Raw genomic sequence first — 20,331 nt, 5'->3', positions numbered from 1 at the left:
CCACTTGCTGAAGCGGCAGCATTCCTCCCACTCACTGGACTCTTTCCTGCCACCACCACATTCCCCCCCTCCACACACACACCCTGCCTAATGAAGAGTTTATTCCTGCCATGTGTTTCTTCATGCTGTGCGTAAGTTTTCTTCCTCTGCCCCACCACTACCTTTGCTGGAGCTAGTTCCCTCCTGCTCCCAGACTCTAGTCAGAGAGGAGAGTGGCAGGATTGTCCATGTAAAATGTGACACCTGCAGGTCAGTGGGAAGTATTTTATTCAGAATTCCCTATACAAATACCCACCGCCACCAAAGTTCCAACCTTTTCCTGAGCATATTCTGGTGTGAAATGTAGTGCTTTCAGCTAATTTAAGTGGCAGCATTGTCTGCGCAAAATGTGGTGTCAGTGTCAAAAATGTGTCAAAATGGTGTCAAAATGCAGGTCAGTGGGAAGTGTCTGATTCAGAATTTCCTCTAAAAATACCCCCCCTCCAAAACTTCAACCTTTCCTTGAGCATAGTGTGGTGTGAAAAGTAGTACATTCAGCTAATTTAAGATGCAGGAATACCCCTACAAAATATGGTATCTTCAAGTCAGTGGGAAGTATTTTATTCAGAATTTATTCTAAAAATACAAAAAAGCTCTAATATTTCCCTGAGCTAATTTAAGTAGCAGGGTTGAATCTGTATTTGTCACTGCTAATTAAATATTAGCAGAAACAATGATGGTAAAAGCCACTGTTTTCACAAAAATGTGGGGACTGCAATATTCATGGTGCCTTTGGTATGATATAATGATATCATACAATGATATAGTGGTGTGATATTATATACATTTTATCTTGCGGCGGTGGGCAGGGCAAAAGGCCTCTAGGTCCAGGCTCCAAAATAGTACTGATCAAACAAGTCCTCAGCTCTCATTCCCATTATATTAATTGCAGAGCTACAACCATCACCATCAGTAGCTGAACAAATTCACATAATTACCAATCATTCTAATGATTAAAATTAGGAATACATTTTTCTCAGTTCAGTCTGTTATACACAGTTAATTCCATTGGAATGAGTGATCTAAGGAAGGGCTCAAAAAGTTCCAGGCGCTGACTCATCATGGCACCTGGAAATTCAGGCATAGCACCTGAGCCAGGCAGTGGATTGGTGCATACAGGAGGAGTCAGGAGGAACAGGTTGCTCCTTCTCCTCCTGATCACATCGGTCCATTGCCTGCCTGAGCTAGATAGATACAACCAGGAAGGAGCTGCCTTGACCCAGTTTGCTTGCTAACTCACTCCTCCTCCTCAATCCAATACTTACTTGAGTGTCCATCTGGCTCAGGCAAGTGATGGACTAGGAGGGGGAAGCAAGCAAAGCAGGAGAGGTTCTTCCCTCCTACTGGCCATGCCTGCCCATCACCTACCTGACCCAGGTGGCCAGATGGACATGAGCAGGAGGAGAAGCAAGCAAAGCAAGGAGCCTGCCCCTCTGCATGGAGCAGAGGGTGCTGCTGGGGGCAGCAGTGAGTCCACCCCCTATAGAGTGGAGAGCATTACTTGGAGTGAGCCACAAGGCTGTTTTCCCATGGAGCAGAGGGCAGTTCAGGTCCTACATTTTTGGGTTGGCTCACATAACCAAACAAAATTTGCTGAGGCCTATTTCTAAGCACATGTTGCCAGGCCAGAGAATTCACTCAAGTCCAAGCAAGCTATCACTGAAAGCTGTCAACGGGGTGACGTTTCAACTGACAAACTTGCGATTTTCCCAAATGTGGACACATCTGGCCACATCCCGTACAAACTGCAGAATCCCTGTGTATTGTTTGTTGAACTCTGATTACTCATTTTGGCCCCACACAGGTACTGGTAACATGTATTTATTTTATTTGATTTACTTAGCATATTTTTATACTGCCCCACACAGAAGTCCCTAGGCGATTCAGTTTGGAATGTAACATTTGGAATGGGGCTCAGTGGTAGAGCATCTGTTTTGCATGCAGAAGGTCCCAGGTTCAATCCCTGGCACCTCCAGGTAGGGCTGGGAGAGACTCTTGCCTGCAACCTTGGAGAGCTGCTGCCAGTCAGTGTAGACAATACTGAGCTAGATGGACCAGTGGCAGCTTCCTGTGTTCCTATAACAGGTTTAATAAACAGGGCTACAAACAGCTTCTTGAAAGGATTCTCAACCTGCGAACAGTCCTCCCCGTCCCCCCTCTCCACCGGTCAAGTGGAGACAAGGAGAGGAGAATCTGGAAACTAGGCTGTTGACTGTGACTGAATACAAAACACCCTATTTATGCTGAGCATCTCACAAACAGGGGCAAAAATTGTGCTATTTCTGTGCTGGCCTAGCCGAACTGAAATGTGCTTAACTTGCTCTGACTCATTTCAATGTGTGGCGCCTATTCTGCAAAATCAGAAATAACAGCTGTCTTTCTTCTCCATTTCAGTACATGTTTGTCCAGAATTTGCTTGAGCAAATCCAGACTTAGCCAGATTCAGATTTGGCATGCTATTGAAGCTCGTCTAGCTACAGTATATGTATTTCTTCTCTTCTCAGCCTTCCTTTTGTCAGTTTGCCCAAATGGCCACTTTTTAAAAGTGACAAACCCTGCAGGTTCGCTGTCTGCGATCATTCAGGTTCAGGGTGCTAGCTAGAACTGAACAAGTGGGGGATGTCCCTGGGCCCCTGAGGAAAAGGGGGCCTGCTAGCTGAGCATCAGCTTGTTCTTCACAATCCCCTTCCTGCCTCTCCAAAGAAGATGGAAGAAAGGTGGGGGAAGAAGCAAGGGCTAATTTTCACTTGTTCTCCCAGGGGCCTTTCCAATCTTGGTACGCCCCGTTCACGTTAGATTGTGTTGGATTGCACCTCTGTGGTTGCAAAGGTTATTGGCAGCATACATAGGCATCAATACACACTGTAATGATTCCTAAAATCGCTACCGACAGAATGAGGCCTAGTCTGGTGGCTACAGACCACCTCTAGTTTCAGAGGCAAGATGCTTCTAAATACCAGTTGCAGGGGAGTAACAGTAGGAGAGGGCATACACTCACCCCTTGCCTGTGGGCCCCCCAGAGGCATCTGGTGGGGCCACTGTGTGAAACAGGATGCTGGACTAGACAGGCCTTGGGCCTGATCCAGCAGGGCTGTTCTTATGTTCTTATGATTCTAGGCCAGGAGCAGCCAACCTTGGTGTCCCAGCTGTTGTTGAATTCCCACCATCCTCAGCCACTATTTATTGTGCCTGGGGATGATGGGAGTTAAGGTTCAACAACACCCGGAGAGCCAAGGTTGTCTAACCCTGTTCTAGGCATATAGTAAGGCTATTCTCACGACCACTCAAAAGTGGGCTAAGGGAGCCCAGCCTGCTCTCAAGCAGTCGTGTGCAGCACCGGGAACCGAGCGGCTCCCAGCTGCTAGCCCTCCTATTTCCCTCTCCCCTTAAATGAGGTTAGCAGAGCTAGTGCTCCGCTAACCCCGTTCCCCTGATCTTGCGTCGCCATGGTGTGGCGTCGTGCTGCAGCAACTCACGAGGAGACCCCTGACTGGGAAGCTACAACAAGCCTCCCAGTGTCCAGGGGGGCGGGGCTTCCCAGGATGCCCCGTGCACCCACATGAAGCATTCTGAGACTTCTGGGGGCCCCCGAAGCCCACAGCCCCAACCAGCTCCGTGACAGAGCTGGTAATCATGTGGGCAGCCGATTCGGCTGCCCAGAGAGGAGGCAGTGATTGTCTGCAGAGAGGTAAGTGCTTTGGGGCTTCCTCCCCACAGAAGCGGGTAGCCTCCTGCAGCGATCGTGAGGAACGCTTCATTATGTATCTATCAATGAAATACCACAAATTCAATTGGCACGGCCGTTTATCCTGAAGTTCTACTTGTGCTCCCTCCTCATCATAGAAAGTGGCTGACATCCTGACTCGCAAAGCATGTGCATCAAGAGCAGCATCAGGCACTCAGTGGGACCATCCCCACAGCTCAGTTCCCTTCCATGTGGGTTTTTGCCCAGTGGAGTCAGTGGGTACTTCTCCTGGAACAATCTCCTGTGCTCAGTCCTCAGTCACAGCGGAAACACACTGCTTGTTTCAACGTGTTTCTGCTGAGAAAAGAAGCAGCAATGAGCATGGATTGACCCTTTGCTAAGCAGGGTGCATCCTGGTTTGCATTTGAATGGTGATTATATGTGAGCACTGTCAGTTGTAAGATATTCCCCCTGGGGATGGGGCTGTAGCTCAGTGGTAGAACATTTGCTAGCATGCAGAAGGTTCCAGGTTCACTCCCAAGTAGGGCTGGGAGAGAACTCTGCCTGAAATCTTGGAGTGCCACTGATAGTCAGTGTGGGCAATACTGAGCTAGATGGACCAATGGTCTGACACAGTATAAGTAGCTTCCTATGTTCCTATGCCCACTGGCTCCACTGCACAAAGATGTGTGCATAAGAGAACTGACGAAGCTGCCAGGCAGTCCTGCTGCATGCACAAAGTTGCTTTTTATGGGCCCACTCCAGTAGTCAGGCTGTCAGCCCCTGTTCTTATTTTGTTTTGCAGCTCCACTATCTCTTGTTTAGCTTCAAAGTCCCGATGAATGCATTCCAAACATGTACATCCTTGGTATCATCACCTCCCAACTCCACTGTCCCCACAACTAACTAGCATTAAAGTTGGGGTCTAGGATCTGGTGACAGTGTTTTGGGCAAAGAAAGCACAAAAATGCTGGCAATTCCTTTACAAAACATTCTGGCTTTTTTGTGCTGTTCCTGTCTCCTTCCCAACTCACTTTGTGTGAGTGCTCAAAGAAAGATGAGTTGGCAGAAGCACCATCCCATTAAGCCTGCTTATTTGTAGTGCTGCTTGATTTGTATTACCAAACAACCAACCGTGTCTAGAAATCACATATAGTCGATATGGTGCTATATTAGGGTCATTCTTAACTCAGGAAAGTGCCACACGCCGGCATTTCCACTTTGCGCCATTCATTTATTAGCTATTCTTTTCAGTTTGGCTGGGAAAAGAGAATTTCTATAAATTATACTGTGTCAGTCTAAATCTGGAGGGTTTATTACCTCCTCTTCTTTCAAAGCCTACAGAGATTCTCTTCTGTCTTCTACTCTCCTCTCAGCCTGTCACCTGGTTGGTGAGTTTATTGGCCCTGGGAAATGATATGACACAACCCAGTGGAGAGCAGAATTCTAACTCTCTCATTTCTTTTTCCTCTTCTCCAGCCTCTAAGCTTCAGAAACTGTTTTCTGTATTTTTAAGAGTTACCGGTAGTGAGCTATCCCTTAAAGTCACTACTTTGACTTCTTCCCAGGCCCAACTGCTCTTCCAGCCGACAGAGTGAGAGCTTGTTCCATCACAACAAAGGAGCTGTCATTTTTTGGTTTTGAAATTGCACCCCCAGTGCTGACTCTTTCAAATACTTGGGTCAGCGACTGGGAATGTCATTTGGAAGCTATGCTATGTCCAATTATACTTGTAAGGTAGCAGCTAGTTTCGCATTCTCGCTATAAGGCATGCGTGATCAGAATTAACCAAGGCAGATTTTTGATCTGGAAATGGAATTACACCTGCCACCTCTGTTATCATTTGACAAGAATCAACAGCTTAAAACAACAATATTTTGACAAGGATCTAATAGTCCTCTGAAACACAGTGCCATGGCACCTCATACAAATTTAAAGGGTAAGTACGGGGCTGCTGCTTTTTAGTTCTAAATATGACAGTTAAGCTAGTCAATTTGGAGCATAATTCTGCTGTCAAGCAAACTCAACGGCAAACAGCCTCTTCCTTGAATGATACCAAGATGATGTGTGTGTTTTTTGAATAGCATTTTGTAACCATGCTCCAACTCTGTAAAGAGATTCAATGCTCATCCGGGGGGGAAATGAGGGAAATATATTCCAATGACATGTAAATTTGGCATTTATAAAGCAACTCTTTATGTGGTGGGGATGCAGACGGGGACCTCACAAAACAGACAGGCAGTTACAGATCTGAGCTATAGGTTCAGAGGTGAACATCCTTGACTAAAAGCTATTCTGGTCAGGTAATATGGTGTGCATCACCAAGGTATCCACAATGTCAACAAAAGAGATTTAACAGCAATGCATAAGTGCCTTACTGCTGCTTGCCGATGGGTATTGGAGAGGATCCCATGAATTTTCACTTTATCTTTCTCCATTCTGTCTATGTTCACCCACAGATCTCGGCTGGTAGAATCAAACGGGCCATATGTCCTAGAAGTGTAGTAATTGTGATCCATATCCTCCTGAAAACAAAATTTAAAAAAAAAAAACACTGAGCCAAGACCAGATTTAAAAACAAAACATTTTCCAGGTCCCCCACCCTCCAGCTCGTTAGAAATGAAATATTCATTCACTTCTTGCGGTAACCAGTAAAGTTTCATTTCCTTGCCAAATAAATTAAGGCAAATTCAAGTAGAAAGAGAAAAATACAGATCATTTTATGACAGGAGATCAAAATGCAGATTTTTCTTGTGATAAATCTGATTTTATAAACTGTAGTTTTTGCATCCTAAGAACTTGAATAAAGTTGCCATTGGGAAACAGGATTCTGAGTCAATGAATCTTCATATCAGTGTCCACTCTGTTCTAATATTACAGCAATCAGTTACTATTTTTTTTAAAAGTTTTCCAATGATATTTATTTGCATAGGAACAAAGGAAGCTGTCTTACTGAGTCAGACCACTGGTCCATCTAGCTCAGTATTGTCTACACAGACTGGCAACGGTTTCTCCAAGGTTGCAGGCAGGACTCTCTCAGCACTATCCTGGAGATGCCAAGGAGGGTTATTTGTCATTTTTCTATATCGCCTGATACATACATCTCAATGTGTTCTGTTTTCATGTTTCCTTTCACTGATCTGCTTTTTTTTAATTAGCATGTCCATATTTAACAACAAAAATGGCTGTTATGATACTAGAGTGGTAGCACTGTAACTTTATCTTGAGTTTGCATGATACCAATTGCTTCCATGTTTGTTCTATTCAGTACAAAATTCTAGCTGTGTTAACATAATATTCTTTTTATTTACAATTTTTTTATGAAAAGCAACCTCACAGCTGAATTTTTGCTAGAGATCTTGGCTTCATCCAAAGAAGCATGAGCAGAAGGTGTTCACAAGGTGGCGCTGTTCTGTAAATTGCTGCACAACTACCGGCTTGCAAGGCAAGCCTTAACAGCGGGTGTGCGTACAGTTACCCCTTGCAAGTGAGTTTTCCAACAAGGTATTGGTTACACTCTAGCCATTAGGACTTGTTTTGCAAAGAGCCTGAGATGTAAAGGGGCCTTGCTTGCCAAAGGCTGGTTTCCAATGTGGACAACTGATTGTGTTCCAGCAATTAGGGCTTGCTTTGCAATGGGGAATTGTTTGCATCCCAGTTGCCAGGGCTCATTCTGCAATGGGAAACTCTTTTTCACTCCACCCCCTGGGGCTGTCAGGATGTACCAGGACTTGGAGGAGGAAGAGACTCTCTCTCTGAGGAAGAGCAGGAAGAGGAGGACTATGCCCAGCTAAGACCCCTGGCCCCACTGAAAACCCCTTAGATCCCTGAGCAGCCAGAGCTTGTCACCTCCCCTGCAGTGACCTCTTCATAGTCCTGGAGCTCTGGGGACCTAGTACCCCCTCAAGTGGGGCTGCTGCCCAAGAACCCTCTCCATCACCCCCAGGAGCTGAAGTGGCACCATGCCAAAGCCAAAATCCAGAACCAAAGATGACAAACTTGGTTGGAGCCTCCCTCCAAATGGTTCTACTTGGGGGAAGCTCAGGTGCCTACCATTAGAGACTGATTTGACCTTGAATTGATTACTGGAATTCAATTTGAGTGATTTGACCTCAAATTGAATCACCCTTGAAATAAAGCGTGTGATTCGATACTGAACAGAATTACCCCCCGATTTGACTCACATAGATTTGAATTATTTGAGTGCCAGATGGAAAAACGGGCCTCAAAATAGTGCTGTTTTTCCTGCCTACCAACTGAGGTCAGCAGGTTGACCCTCTAGGAGGACTGATCTATACCTTGGAGGACTGGTCTACTTACTAGTAAGTAGACCAGTTCTCCAAGGTATAGATCAGTCCTCTGAGGCAGGCAAATGTGCTAATTCTGGAATGATGTGCTAATTCTGGTCTACCCACCAACCCCAATTGGTAGACCAGCTCCCCCCAGAAAAGCAGCACCATTTTGAAGCCTGTTTTTCCAGGTCTCCCTGGAAAAATGGGCCTCACAATGGTGCTTGCATCACTCAAATAGATTCAAGGGATTTGAGGTTGATTCATCAGGACAGATAGACAAGCTGGTTGTTTTTGACAAATCGATTCAAGGATTTTGTGATTTGATTCGACCTCTAATTCATGCACACCTCTAACTGCTATGCCTGAGCTCCATGAAAAGGTAGAACTCCTGGCTTCTACACAATGGCTCCATTATGGTTCAACAGCTCCTTTATCAAGCTGCACATGGTTCAGCAGCTCTTTTATTGAGCGCTTGACTCCAGCTGCCTTGCTGCCTCACTGGACTCAGGTACAAGTTCTGCAGTGAGGATTTGCTCATGTTCACTCCTCTCCCTGGTAGCCACACGCATGCACCAGCCATGCCCCCTGCATGTGATGTCACATGCAGGGAGCATGGTCAGCACCCGAAAGGGCTGCCGCTCATTTCCCAGCCAGCTTCATTGTCAGCTGGGTATTTTCTTTGCTTGGACCAAAGGAGAGAATGAAGAAAATACCCAGCCAACAATGAAGCAGGCTTGGAATGAGGTCCGCTGGAGCTGGGTTCTTTGAACCCTTCCACCCAATTATGGCTCCACCCTGACTTCATCATCAGAAGAGGCCTTCTGCCAGCAGAACGGTAACCTCTGGATCCAGTCCCTTGGCCCCTATGAATCCTCTAATTTCACTCTGAATCCTACACTTTGGGCAAGAATGTTAAAGTTAATTGACCACAGTTTTAACGTTGTGCAATGATAATTATATTTAAAGCTTAATATTTCAGCATCTTTGAACACAAAAGAAAAACTCAGCATTTGCCATAACGTTTGTGGCCCACAAACCACTTCTATTTTAAACACTGATCAATGATTACTCTTACATACATTATTGGGCTGGAGGGCTTACAGTAGATGCTAGAAGTCTGCAACTTCTGTGTATTAAACCCTCAACCTAGAGGACATGAGGACATACACAGAAGGTATGTCTGTGTATGGAACATTAAGTTTAAGGATGCCGTAATTATGTCTGGTTTTCCACTTTTATATCCATTTGTGAAATAGTGTGGGGTGTATTGTATCCATGATACTTTCTGTAAAAATGCAGTATCTTTCACCATTTTGCTTATCAAAGCTAATATGTCTTTTTTTGTCCTGCACTGTGACAGTTACCAACAATGAACTTCTTTTCAGTTTCTCTCCACACCTTCACCCACTAAACATAAAAAACTGTTTGGCTCTAAAAGCTGATACCTGGGGGTTTAGAAACGGAGGGGGCAGGTGGAAATGCATATTTCATGACCATGGGATCACTGCAATTCCATCTGACTGAAATAAGTTAATACTGCAAATATATAAAGCTGTAACGCTATGTGCAGTTCAAATGGTGGCTGACATGCTCCAGTCTACTATCACCCCGAGACGCAAAGGACAAGACAGCAGCCTTTTGACTGATATCCAATAGCTCCAACTTCCTTATCTCATTTATCCGTCCACCAGAGGAAGAAGGTTTTATACAAAACCACTGCACTTGAGGGCTCTGCAAATGACAATGGAGTCTTCTTCAAGTTGATATACAGCTATGAATTTGCAGCACTCCGTCCTACTGCATAATATTTCATATTCACAAACTGAAAGACAGATAATGAGATTTTCTGAAGACTTCCAAGGACTCTCTACAAAAAAGCAGGCAAATTTTGCTTTATCTGAAACAACAATTTATTTACTGATTACTATCAAACCATGGCATCTCCCACTGGAGAAACAGTATCGTGCTATCCTTGAAGTGTATATTTTGGATGCACAATGGATGTCTCCTTGGGCTTTGTTGAGGCTGGGGGATGAATGGACATCCAGTGCATTTCTGACTTATGTTGTTATCCATACTGTGCCCATTCTCAGAGAAGTTTCTGATGTTACAGCATCCACAACCTTTGTGTTCATCAGCCCCTAGCCTATCACAGAGGGACAAACAGAATCATAGTATTGGAGGGGTTTTATATGTCATCTAGTCCAATCCACTGCTCAGTGCAGGAAATCCAGAGTAAGAGCACCCCTAAATATGGGTGCCCAGCCTCTACTTGTAGACCTCAAGTAAGGGAGAATTCCTCACCAAGGTAATTGCCCCCATTATTGAAATGCTCTTATCATTCCTTCTAATGTTCAGCCAAAATACTAGGGGTGTGCACGAACCGGTCCGGAGGCCATGTTGGAGGCCTCCGAACCGGTTCGGAGCCGGACCGGTCCGGCACTGAGGGGGGATCTCCCTTTAAGGGCGGGAGGGGTAGAACTTACCCCTCCCGCCGCTCTTCCCCCTCTGGCGCTGTAGTTTAAAGTAAAGTTTTTGGGGCGGCAGCGTTCCTCACTGCCGCCCCTGCCCCCGTCGTCGCTTGTTAGTCTCTGTAATAGTAGCACACATGTGTGCGTGGTGGCGCGCGCGCGCCCGCCGCCGCCATGTGCGCGTGCGCTGCCTACGTCACACACATGCTGCGTGTGATGTAGGCGGCGCGCGCGCCGCCACACGCACATGCGTGCTGCTATTACAGAGACTAACAAGCAAAGACGGGGGCAGGGGCGGCAGTGAGGAACGCTGCCGCCCCAAAAACTTCGCTTTAAACTACAGCGCCGGAGGGGGAAGAGCGGCGGGAGGGGTAAGTTCTACCCCCCCCGCCCTTAAAGGGAGACCCCCCCTCAGTGCCGGACCGAACCATGCACATCCCTACAAAATACAACTTTTTAAAACTCAAGTCCATTAAATCCAGATCTAGATCTGCCCGCTGGGGTGGCAGCTGTGGCCTGGGGGGCTTTTCATTCGTTTTGGTGATCCCTTGGTTGTATCTATGGATACAACAGATCTGGCATAGACATTCACACCACAGTGACACCCAGGTGGAACACTCTGCATGAGATGCCCTTGAAGAAAATTCAGCTGAGTCAAAATGTGATTGTCAGAATAGTGACTGGAGGTGGATACTGTAACAATGGAATCTGTACTCCGCCATGCTAACTGCAGAAGAAGAAGGTCTTATGCTCCTGCTTCTAGGATACTTGTAAGATGAAACAAGATTTCGGACTGTTGCCACATTTCATTTCCCTATACAGTACTACTAGTGTAATGATGTTGCCCACAGATAGATTATTTTGTGGCTCCTGCTGTCATGAGTCTCCACCCACTCACCCACCTGCAGCCGAGTCTGCTCGGCTGCAGACTCACCACTTCTCTGCCTGCTGCAGTCTAATGCAACATTAGACTGTAAAGCCGTAGGTAAAGGGAGGCAAAATGGCGGCAACGAATCTGCAGCTGAACAGGGGGTGCAGTGGGAAGAAGGGGAAGGTTGAGGAGACAGGCGGTCCTGGCTGCACTGGGTGGCCTGTGTCCTCCGCACATGGTTGCCCAACAGTAGATCCATCCTTGCCTGATATGCCAACTAAGGAAACAAGTGAAAATAAATTGTGAACAGTCAGATCTGTGCACTATGGCACAATGCAATGCATATTTACACAGAAGTAAGTGTCACTGTGTTCAGTGGGACTTGACCTCAGGTAAATGAACAGGATGGATGCTTCAGAGACATGTTTGAAACGTGGGCAACTTTTCACAAGTTAGAAGGTAGAAAATGTACCAGAGGAGGGAGCCATTGGTTTGCTATCCACTGCACTTAAGTACCACAAACAGAAGGAGGTACTTCTCAGTCTGCTGGTTCAGCAGTTGTCACATGACACAAGATGCCAGTGGGATGCCACCTGGCTCTATATACTTTGATGTGGCTCCTCTGACTGGTGTTTACACTCCTCTTTAAGGAGAAGGCCAGGGTGCTCCTAGACTCCATATTCTCACTTATTAACAAAGCCATATGATTCCGCTTTACCTACTACTGGTTTTGCTTTGCCTCCTCAGCCTGCATACTTTGTGATGACTATCCTACTTTGACTTGCCTTCAAACAGGCAGTCCTGTGATCATCCTTAATGTCCTCAAAGGGATTGCCCACCAGGCATATAACAAAACATGTTCTTTTTGAATTGGTGTCAAGAAATGTTTCTGTTATGCTTAAGAATCGTGATAGATCTGCAGCTTTTGACTGTCAAGTTCTCTTTTCTTCTGAGCATCTTTAAAGTGACACCTAAAATTCCACAAAGGACAAAAGCTAAAGAAAACAATGGTAAGCTAATTGCTAAAGTAACCCATGTACAACTCTACTTTTGTCCTTTATTATAAAAAACAAACAAACAATCCTAGGGGAAATCAACCTCTCCTCTTGATCAGGTTATCCAAAGTGCTGCATTAATTACCTTGAGCTTCATAGGATGGTAGTATTACACAACTGTTCATTTGCTACAAATGATGAAGGAACCTTGCCCAATTTCTAATGAGAGATCAAAAGGATCATTCAGTTTACAAGCTCCCACTGGCAAACACCCACATGGTGGGCAATAAGCAGCGTATAAATGTTAATTCAAATGGATTATCTTACAAAAGTGCAGTTTAAATGACAGCTTGATCCATGCTTTTCTTTTAAGAACCAGCAAGCCGGATTCTAATTATAGCCTCTAGCTATAAAATAGGTGTCTGTGTGGTACAAGAACTGACAAATAGCTACTGTGCCTTTGGATGCATAAAATCAGTTTCAGTTGCAAGTCAGGTATCAAAGTCTCATATTTGCAAAAGGAATGAAACCAGTTTAATAAATATAAAAATGAGAAGCTTCCTTATGGATACTTACACAGGAAATAGTTTCTTAACATGCTGGCTAGCATTTTAAGTAAGCAAACCTCTCTGGGGGGGGGGGAAGGGATTATATACACACGCGCAGCACTTTACATTATTTTATCATAGGGCTGGTTCAGACAATGCTGTCCAATTAGCCCTTATAAGGAGCACGAGTCATGAGCTTGTACATCCGGCTCCTCTGCCAGGATGCTGCCACCACATAGCACGGGGGAGTGGGTGACTGAACCACCCCTCCACACAATTTAAATACTACATCAAATTAGTAGTTAAATTGCGTGAGGAGGAACTGTTAAAATGAACCACCCCTACAAGTGATTAGGCGAAGGTGCAATGGGAGAGAGGAGAGCTGGTCTTCAGGTAGCAAGCATGAACTGCCCCCTTTGCTAAGCAGAGTCTGCCCTGGTTTGCATTTGAATGGGAGACAAAATATGTGTGAGCACAGTAAGCAATTTCCCTTAGGAGATGGGGCCGTTCTGGAAAGAACATCTGCATGATTGCATACAGAAGGTTCCAAGTTCCCTTTCCAGCATCCCCAGATGGGGCTGGGAGAGGTTTCTGCCTGTAACCTTGGAGGAGCTGCTGCCAGTCTGTGTAGACAATACTGAGCTAGATGGACCAGTGGTCTGACTCAGTATAAGCCAACCTCCTATGTCCCTAATCACATGGAAGTGCAGTTGGCCAGACAGTATCATCGAAACTGGCCTGCAATATTTGGTTTACTATTAAGATTATGTTTATAGATTAATAATATGAGAAACAGATATTAAGCACCAGCACAAATGCAACATTACAAATGCAATTAGTAGCCACCTAATGGCACAGTGGGGAAATGACTTGATTATCAAGCCAGTGGTTGCTGGTTTGAATCCCCACTGGTATGTTTCACAAACTATGGAAAACACCTATATCAGGCAGCAGCAACATAGGAAGATGCTGAAAGGCATCATCTCATACTGCACGGGAGCAGGCAATGGTAAACCCCTCCTGTATTCTACCAAGGACAACTACAGGGCTCTGTGGTCGCCAGGAGTCGACACCGACTTGACAGCACACTTTACTTTACACATGCAATTACTGTTATAAATAGAAACAAAGAGGTGTGCTGTGAATTTGTCTGCACTGCCATTATAGTGTCCAGCTCTTAAGTGGTTACTTCCTTTGCATAAGTTTTGGTAGATAGCATTCTTGTTTTATTTACATATAAAAACAATCTTATCATTTTAACTGGTGGGTTTATACGACTCTGCCTGGCAGAGCTGATTTACAGGCACCTTGGAAAGGTCTTGCAGAAGAGAAGCTTACCTACAGTAAAGGTTTTATTTCAGACAGTCCTTGGAGACATAGATATGCAGTGCTGCAGATCTCGTAAAGTGAGGGCACTATGAAAAGTCTGGGGCTAAAAAAGGGTAGGATCAAATATTAAAAAATGTTACAAGAAAGGAGGGGCGGGGAGGAAACTCCAGTAAGAAAAGCTCTCAAAGTGGGTTTCTTACAATCAGTTGAGAACATGTTATACACTGTAGCAGTTTGCTGCACTAAACAGGAGCTGGATTAGAAGACTACGAAGGTCCCTTTCAAATCTAGAATCCTCCAAATCTACAATTATTAACAAGCATGTAGGGATAATGGAGCAGGCGGGGGGCGGGGGGCGGGAGGGGATGTCCCGGTTGTGGGAGGTGAGGGGGCTGCCTACTCCATTATCCCTCTCTCCTCTTGCCACACTCCACCCCCCCCCGCCAATTAAGGCCAGGCTTGCTGTGCTACGCTAGTCACTCCCCCTGCCCTTGCTCAACACAAAGATAAGTGAGCAAGCAAGCAAGCAAGCAAGCAAGCAAGCAAAAGGAAGCATCCAGTTGGCAAAGCAAGTGTTTTGTGGGCTGGAGAGGGTGAGGGGGCTGTTGCACATTCCTCCCCAGTGTCCATCATAAGAACCTAAGAACATATAAGAATATAAGAACAGTCCTGCTGGATCAGGCCCGAGGCCTATCTAGTCCAGCATCCTGTTCCACACAGTGGAGAAGCCCACAGGCAAAAGCTGAGGGCATGCCCTCTCTCTTGCTGTTGTTCCCCTGCAACTGGTATTCAGGGGCATCTTGTCTCCGAGGCTGGAGGTGGTCTATAGCCATCAGACCAGCAGCCATTGATAGACCTCTCCTCCATGAATTTGTCTAAGCCCCTTTTAAAGCCATCCAAGCTAGTGGCCATCACCACATCCTGGGACAGAGAATTCCATAGATTAATTATGCGCAGTGTGAAAAAGTACTTTCTTTTGTCCGTCCTACATTTCCCCACCTTCAGTTTCATTGGATGACCGCCCCCCCCCCCGGGTAATGATGCAGGAGGGAGGGGCGTGGCTGGCACCATTGTGGCAATGCCACATTGGGGGACAAAGCAGTGTGCGGAGGGAAATGAAGCAGTGGCACAGCAGGAAAGAAGTGCATCAGCCTGCCTCTGGGCTGCTGCCCAGCTCATTATGCCCCTGATTATTACTCATATGATTGATCACTTAATAAATAGTAAGCTTTTCCCGTATCCACTAGCACAGGCCTTGATGAGTTTTCTTTGTATCCAGGAGCCAGTCCCAAAATGTAGGAGCAGACAATGGGCACATTACAGTTACCGGGCTTAGTGATGGATACTGTGGAGGAGAAGGGTAAATGGGCTTCTCTTTATCCCCTTTATTCTAACGTACTTAGAACAGAAACAGGGCTGCTTGGGACAATTTTTTTTTAATTCAATAACTCTATGTCTAGCCCAGGTGCTGCTGTTAAACCTGTAGGTGCCATGGCTCTCTGGCACCTGGGATTTGTCATGTTCTGTACTAGCAATGGGTAACAACACTTTCTTGTCACAAGGAAGAAGCAGAAACACCAAAAAACCCACAAAACACCTCTTAATGAGCCCTTGAAAAATGGACGTTGGAAATGAAAACCCTCCAAATTGTTGAGATTGGAGGAACTTCCAAGAACAGCCATCTAGAATGCTTCACAAGTACATAAAAAGAGCACTGCTGGACAACGCCAAGACTCCATCAGCTCCAGCACCAGTTTCCCAGAGTGCTCAGCCAGATGCCTCAAAGCTCACCAGAAAGGCATGAGTGCAATAGCCTATCCTCAGCAATGGCTATTCTGTGATATAGAGCTGCTGAACCTGGGGGTTCCTTTTAGAAAGTCTGACTAATAGTTTCCATACTTGACCTGAACTTTGCTGACTTCACGTGTCAAATAGTTACACAGTCTCACTCAGAAGCCACATATGAAACCTATACTGGACATCGTAGAGGAGAGCTGGTCTTGTAGTAGCAAGCATGACTTGTCCCCTTAGCAAAGCAGGGTCCACCCTGGTCACATATGAATGGGAGACTAGATGTGTGAGCACTGTATATTCCCCTTAGGGGATGGAACCGCTCTGGGAAGAGCATCTAGGTTCCAAGTTCCCTCCCTGGCATCTCCGAGATAGGGATGAGAGAGGCTCCTGCCTGCAATCTTGGAGGAGCCGGTGCCAGTCTGTGTAGACAATACTGAGCTAGATGGACCTATGGTCTGACTCAGTATATGGCACTTCCTATGTTCCTATCTTGGGATGTGGGAAGAAGATAGAGTACTCAGCAGACCCTAAACAGGGTTGGATGTGCATTCAACTAGGGTAGGAGAATTATGCACATTCCCAATCCATGGTCATGTGAGCTCAAAAAGCAAGGTAGGAGGAGGGGAGAGGGATCGTGTGGGGGGTGGGAACTGGGTAGGACACATTTTTGTCCTCCCTTGGTAAAATGCTGGGCATAGGATCTGGGTAGAGTGCACCCTTCATATCCAATTCCTGCCTCTCAAGCAATCACCATCTTCTTCTCCCACGTTGCTTTTTGAGTTCACACAAGAACGGGTTGGAGTGTGCATGACTCTCGTGCCCTGGCTAGGCCCTCCTTCAACTCTGTTTCAGGCCATATGAACAAGCCTAGTGAAGACTTGCTGTGAAGGCCACAAGAAATCAAAGGAGTACCACCTTTTATAAGCTGACGTAGAGATTTTTAGCACATTCTTTGCTTTTCTTGGTCCTCCCATCTACAGTTCTGCTGTTGTCTAGACAGAGCATGCAGTTCTATACTTGCTCTGTCTAAAATGCTTAGACACATAAGACACATAATAATAATGCCATACACCACAGAATACATAATAATCATGCTGTAGGAAACTCTTTCCTTCTAATTGTGGGCTACATGTTTTAATGGTTCCTCCCCATAGAAAGTCTGCAGTGTCGTGAAAACAAACAAACCACTTTTACACATGCCTCATGAACAACTGTGTCACCAGGGTTTTCAGAGAATATGAAATATTTCTGCTTCATTTTTCATGGCAACTTCCCTTCCATTGTAAGTTTAAAATTAATTTCACACTGTTTTAACCAAGAGTGCTGCATGATGGTCCCCAAACATAAATGAATTCCATTTCTGATTTTGTTTTCCAGCAGAGATGTGATGGAAATGAGTAAGATTTGTGAGTTTTGTAGTTTTGTCAATGGAGAACAGTCACAGTGTCACAGTTAGACAAATCATGTAATAATAGAAAAGTGGTCCTTGACATAAAGAGCTAAATATATATTTGTGATGAGAGAGCAGACGAAGGCTCCAAGTAGTGGAAGGTGTTTGTGAGACATGTTAGGTGCACAATACACTTTTCAGCAAACACTATACACTTGTGAGCCTCCCAGGCAGAACCAGGACTTTTGAATCCAAATAGGCAAAAAGAGAGGCATTTTGCACTCAGATGTTTGAGGAAGTTGGCATCTGTGCCCCTTTCTGACCTCTGCTTGCTACGGATAACAAAAAGGCTGAATAGGTCTTTGAGAAATCAGTCGCCTGGGAAAACCTTGAAAGAAATTAACTGAGCTTGGTATGCATATGATAAAAGCACCTCTGGTCAGTTAAATGTAATAATAGGGAAGGGAATTACTCAGCAGTGCAATTTCCCCTCAAGAGTGAACACGATTTCCTACTACTGACTGAATTAGCTCTGAGGACTATCACCTTATGGTTAGATCAAATCTCAAGGATGGAGCTTCACACCTAAAATGATCCCTACCTAGGCTATGCAGCCAACTTGAATCTCCCCAAACAGTAGATTCAGGTGCAAGGCTTCATTGTGGCCCCTCAGATCGGAATTCTCACTTTAGAAAATTAATCTCTCCTTCCTCAAACTCTCTAAATAGGAGCAAGCTGGAATGTAGTCAATTCTTTTATTATATCTACTCACTTTGAGGGTGTAAGAACCTCAGCTCATAGCTAGCACTGTGAGCAGTCCATCCTGAACACTCAGAGGGAAAGTGCTTGTGGACAGTTCCCAGAGAAGAATTGTTGCTATTTGTGTCCCTAGCAAACTTCAGTCTGGCTGCCTGGTAATTCCCTTGCCAGGTGGATCTCCAACATTTTCATCTCAGCCCAGGAAAGGTTATGCAGATAGGAAAAGTATACTTTCCCCCTTGTTGCTAACTACAGGTGAAACTCGGAAAATTAGAATATCGTGCAAAAGTCCATTAATTTCAGTAATGCAAATTAAAAGGTGAAACTGATATATGAGACAGACGCATTACATGCAAAGCGAGATAAGTCAAGCCTTAATTTGTTATAATTGTGATGATCATGGCGTACAGCTCATTAAAACCCCAAATCCACAATCCCAGAAAATTAGAATATTACATGGAGCCAAGAAGACAAGGATTGTAGAATAGAACAATATCGGACCTCTGATAAGTATAAGCATGCATATGTATTCAGTACTTGGTTTGGGCCCCTTTTGCAGCAATTACTGCATCAATGAGGCATGGCATGGATGCTATCAGCCTGTGGCACTGATGAGGTATTATGGAAGACCAGGGTGCTTCATTAGCGGCCTTCAGCTCTTCTGCATTGTTTGGTCTCATGTCTCTCATCCTTCTCTCAGCAATGCCCCATAGATTCTCTATGGGGTCAGGTCAGGCGAGTTTGCTGGCCAATCAAGCACAGTACACTGTATACTTTTCAGAGGTCCGATATTGTTCTATTCTACAATCCTTGTCTTCTTGGTTCCATGTAATATTCTAATTTTCTGGGATTGTGGATTTGGGGTTTTCATGAGCTGTATGCCATGATCATCACAATTATAACAAATTAAGTCTTGACTTATCTCGCTTTGCATGTAATGCGTCTGTCTCATATATCAGTTTCACCTTTTAATTTGCATTACTGAAATTAATGGACTTTTGCACTATATTCTAATTTTCCGAGTTTCACCTGTATAGGAGCCCAATTTACCCAATCTGGCCCCTTTTCTCTAGGATAAGACTCCTTTGCCACCTTCTTCTATGAGTTCCTCTCCCAAGTAGGGTCCATTCCCATGTAGCTGGGAACGGACCCTACTGGAAAACAGCCAGCCATTTCAAGCACTAAGTAGACTCTCTAGGAGCTGCGCTTCCCGGAACTCAATGGTTTTATCTCATTCATTTCAATTACACTGTTTGAATGTATTGTTTTTCTAAGCTAACATTGTTCACAAGCGAGTCTGCTCTACCAGTTTCCCCATGCACATGATTTATTTTGCTAATTCTCTATGCACAGTATATATTTTGATTCTCTTCCAATAAACCTTGGATGTTTTGCACTGAAAGTTTGTCTCCCCCATTTGTATTGCTCCTGCACCTACGTATAGCTTAGCCTTAGGTACAAAGCTCACCTAGCAGGACACGAGAGTCTAGTCACATGGGTCATAACAGGCAAATAATGGTCACTACAGACACATACCATACATGTAAGGATTTGTGCAGTCCATCCAAAACCGAATCAATTCCCATGGACATTGCCTTTAATTTAAAAAAAAAAATTACATCATAATTTTCAGGTGGGGCACAAAGATGTAAAGCATCTTTCAATTTCTGCCGATTTCTATGCTGTAAAGGATTTGGACTGTTGCCAGAAAATGCAGTTGCTGCCACTTGATCATGGAAACCCTGAATCCACTGAAAATTAGTCTCTGCAGGGATCTTGGCAAAGGGAGAATGACAAAGATGTTCACTTGCTATGTGCCTAGGTTTAGAAGAATCACAGTTAATTAAGCCATTGCGAGGATCTTGGCAGTAGGGAAAGCTGCCAAGCGTCTCTGGGATGAAAGTGAGTTGACTTTTGAGATGCTAATAGTTTCTTTTATGCAAACACTTTTGCCATGTGAGAAAATACTGCATTGCCTGTAACTGAAGTTTAAAATAGGCAGAATTGGTAGGCTTAAAGATTAAGCTCTTGCCACGCCCCGGCAAAAAGAAATAAATAAATCACACACTCTCTACTCTAAGACTATACAATTACCATGGCATATGTTGCGGGGTTACATATCCCAGAATACAATCTGATGAAGAGGGGGGAAATCCAT

The 20,331-nt window shown here is 44.9% G+C and overlaps 1 protein-coding gene across 5 annotated transcripts in view; it reads right to left on the bottom strand.

Annotated features, from left to right (window-relative positions):
- The window catches only part of PLXDC2 (plexin domain containing 2), a 379,100-nt gene that overhangs the window by 158,488 nt on the left and 200,281 nt on the right, over nt 1–20,331 (bottom strand). For all 5 annotated transcript variants that reach the window (XM_053261826.1, XM_053261829.1, XM_053261827.1 and 2 more), the window contains one exon: nt 6,103–6,249. In XM_053261826.1, the coding sequence (XP_053117801.1) occupies nt 6,103–6,249 (147 nt within the window). The remainder of the gene's footprint in view (nt 1–6,102; nt 6,250–20,331) is intronic.

Source organism: Hemicordylus capensis, chromosome 6 (genome assembly GCF_027244095.1).
Source record: "Hemicordylus capensis ecotype Gifberg chromosome 6, rHemCap1.1.pri, whole genome shotgun sequence".
NCBI lineage: Eukaryota > Metazoa > Chordata > Lepidosauria > Squamata > Cordylidae > Hemicordylus > Hemicordylus capensis.
This window is presented reverse-complemented; position numbering and strand designations above follow the sequence as displayed.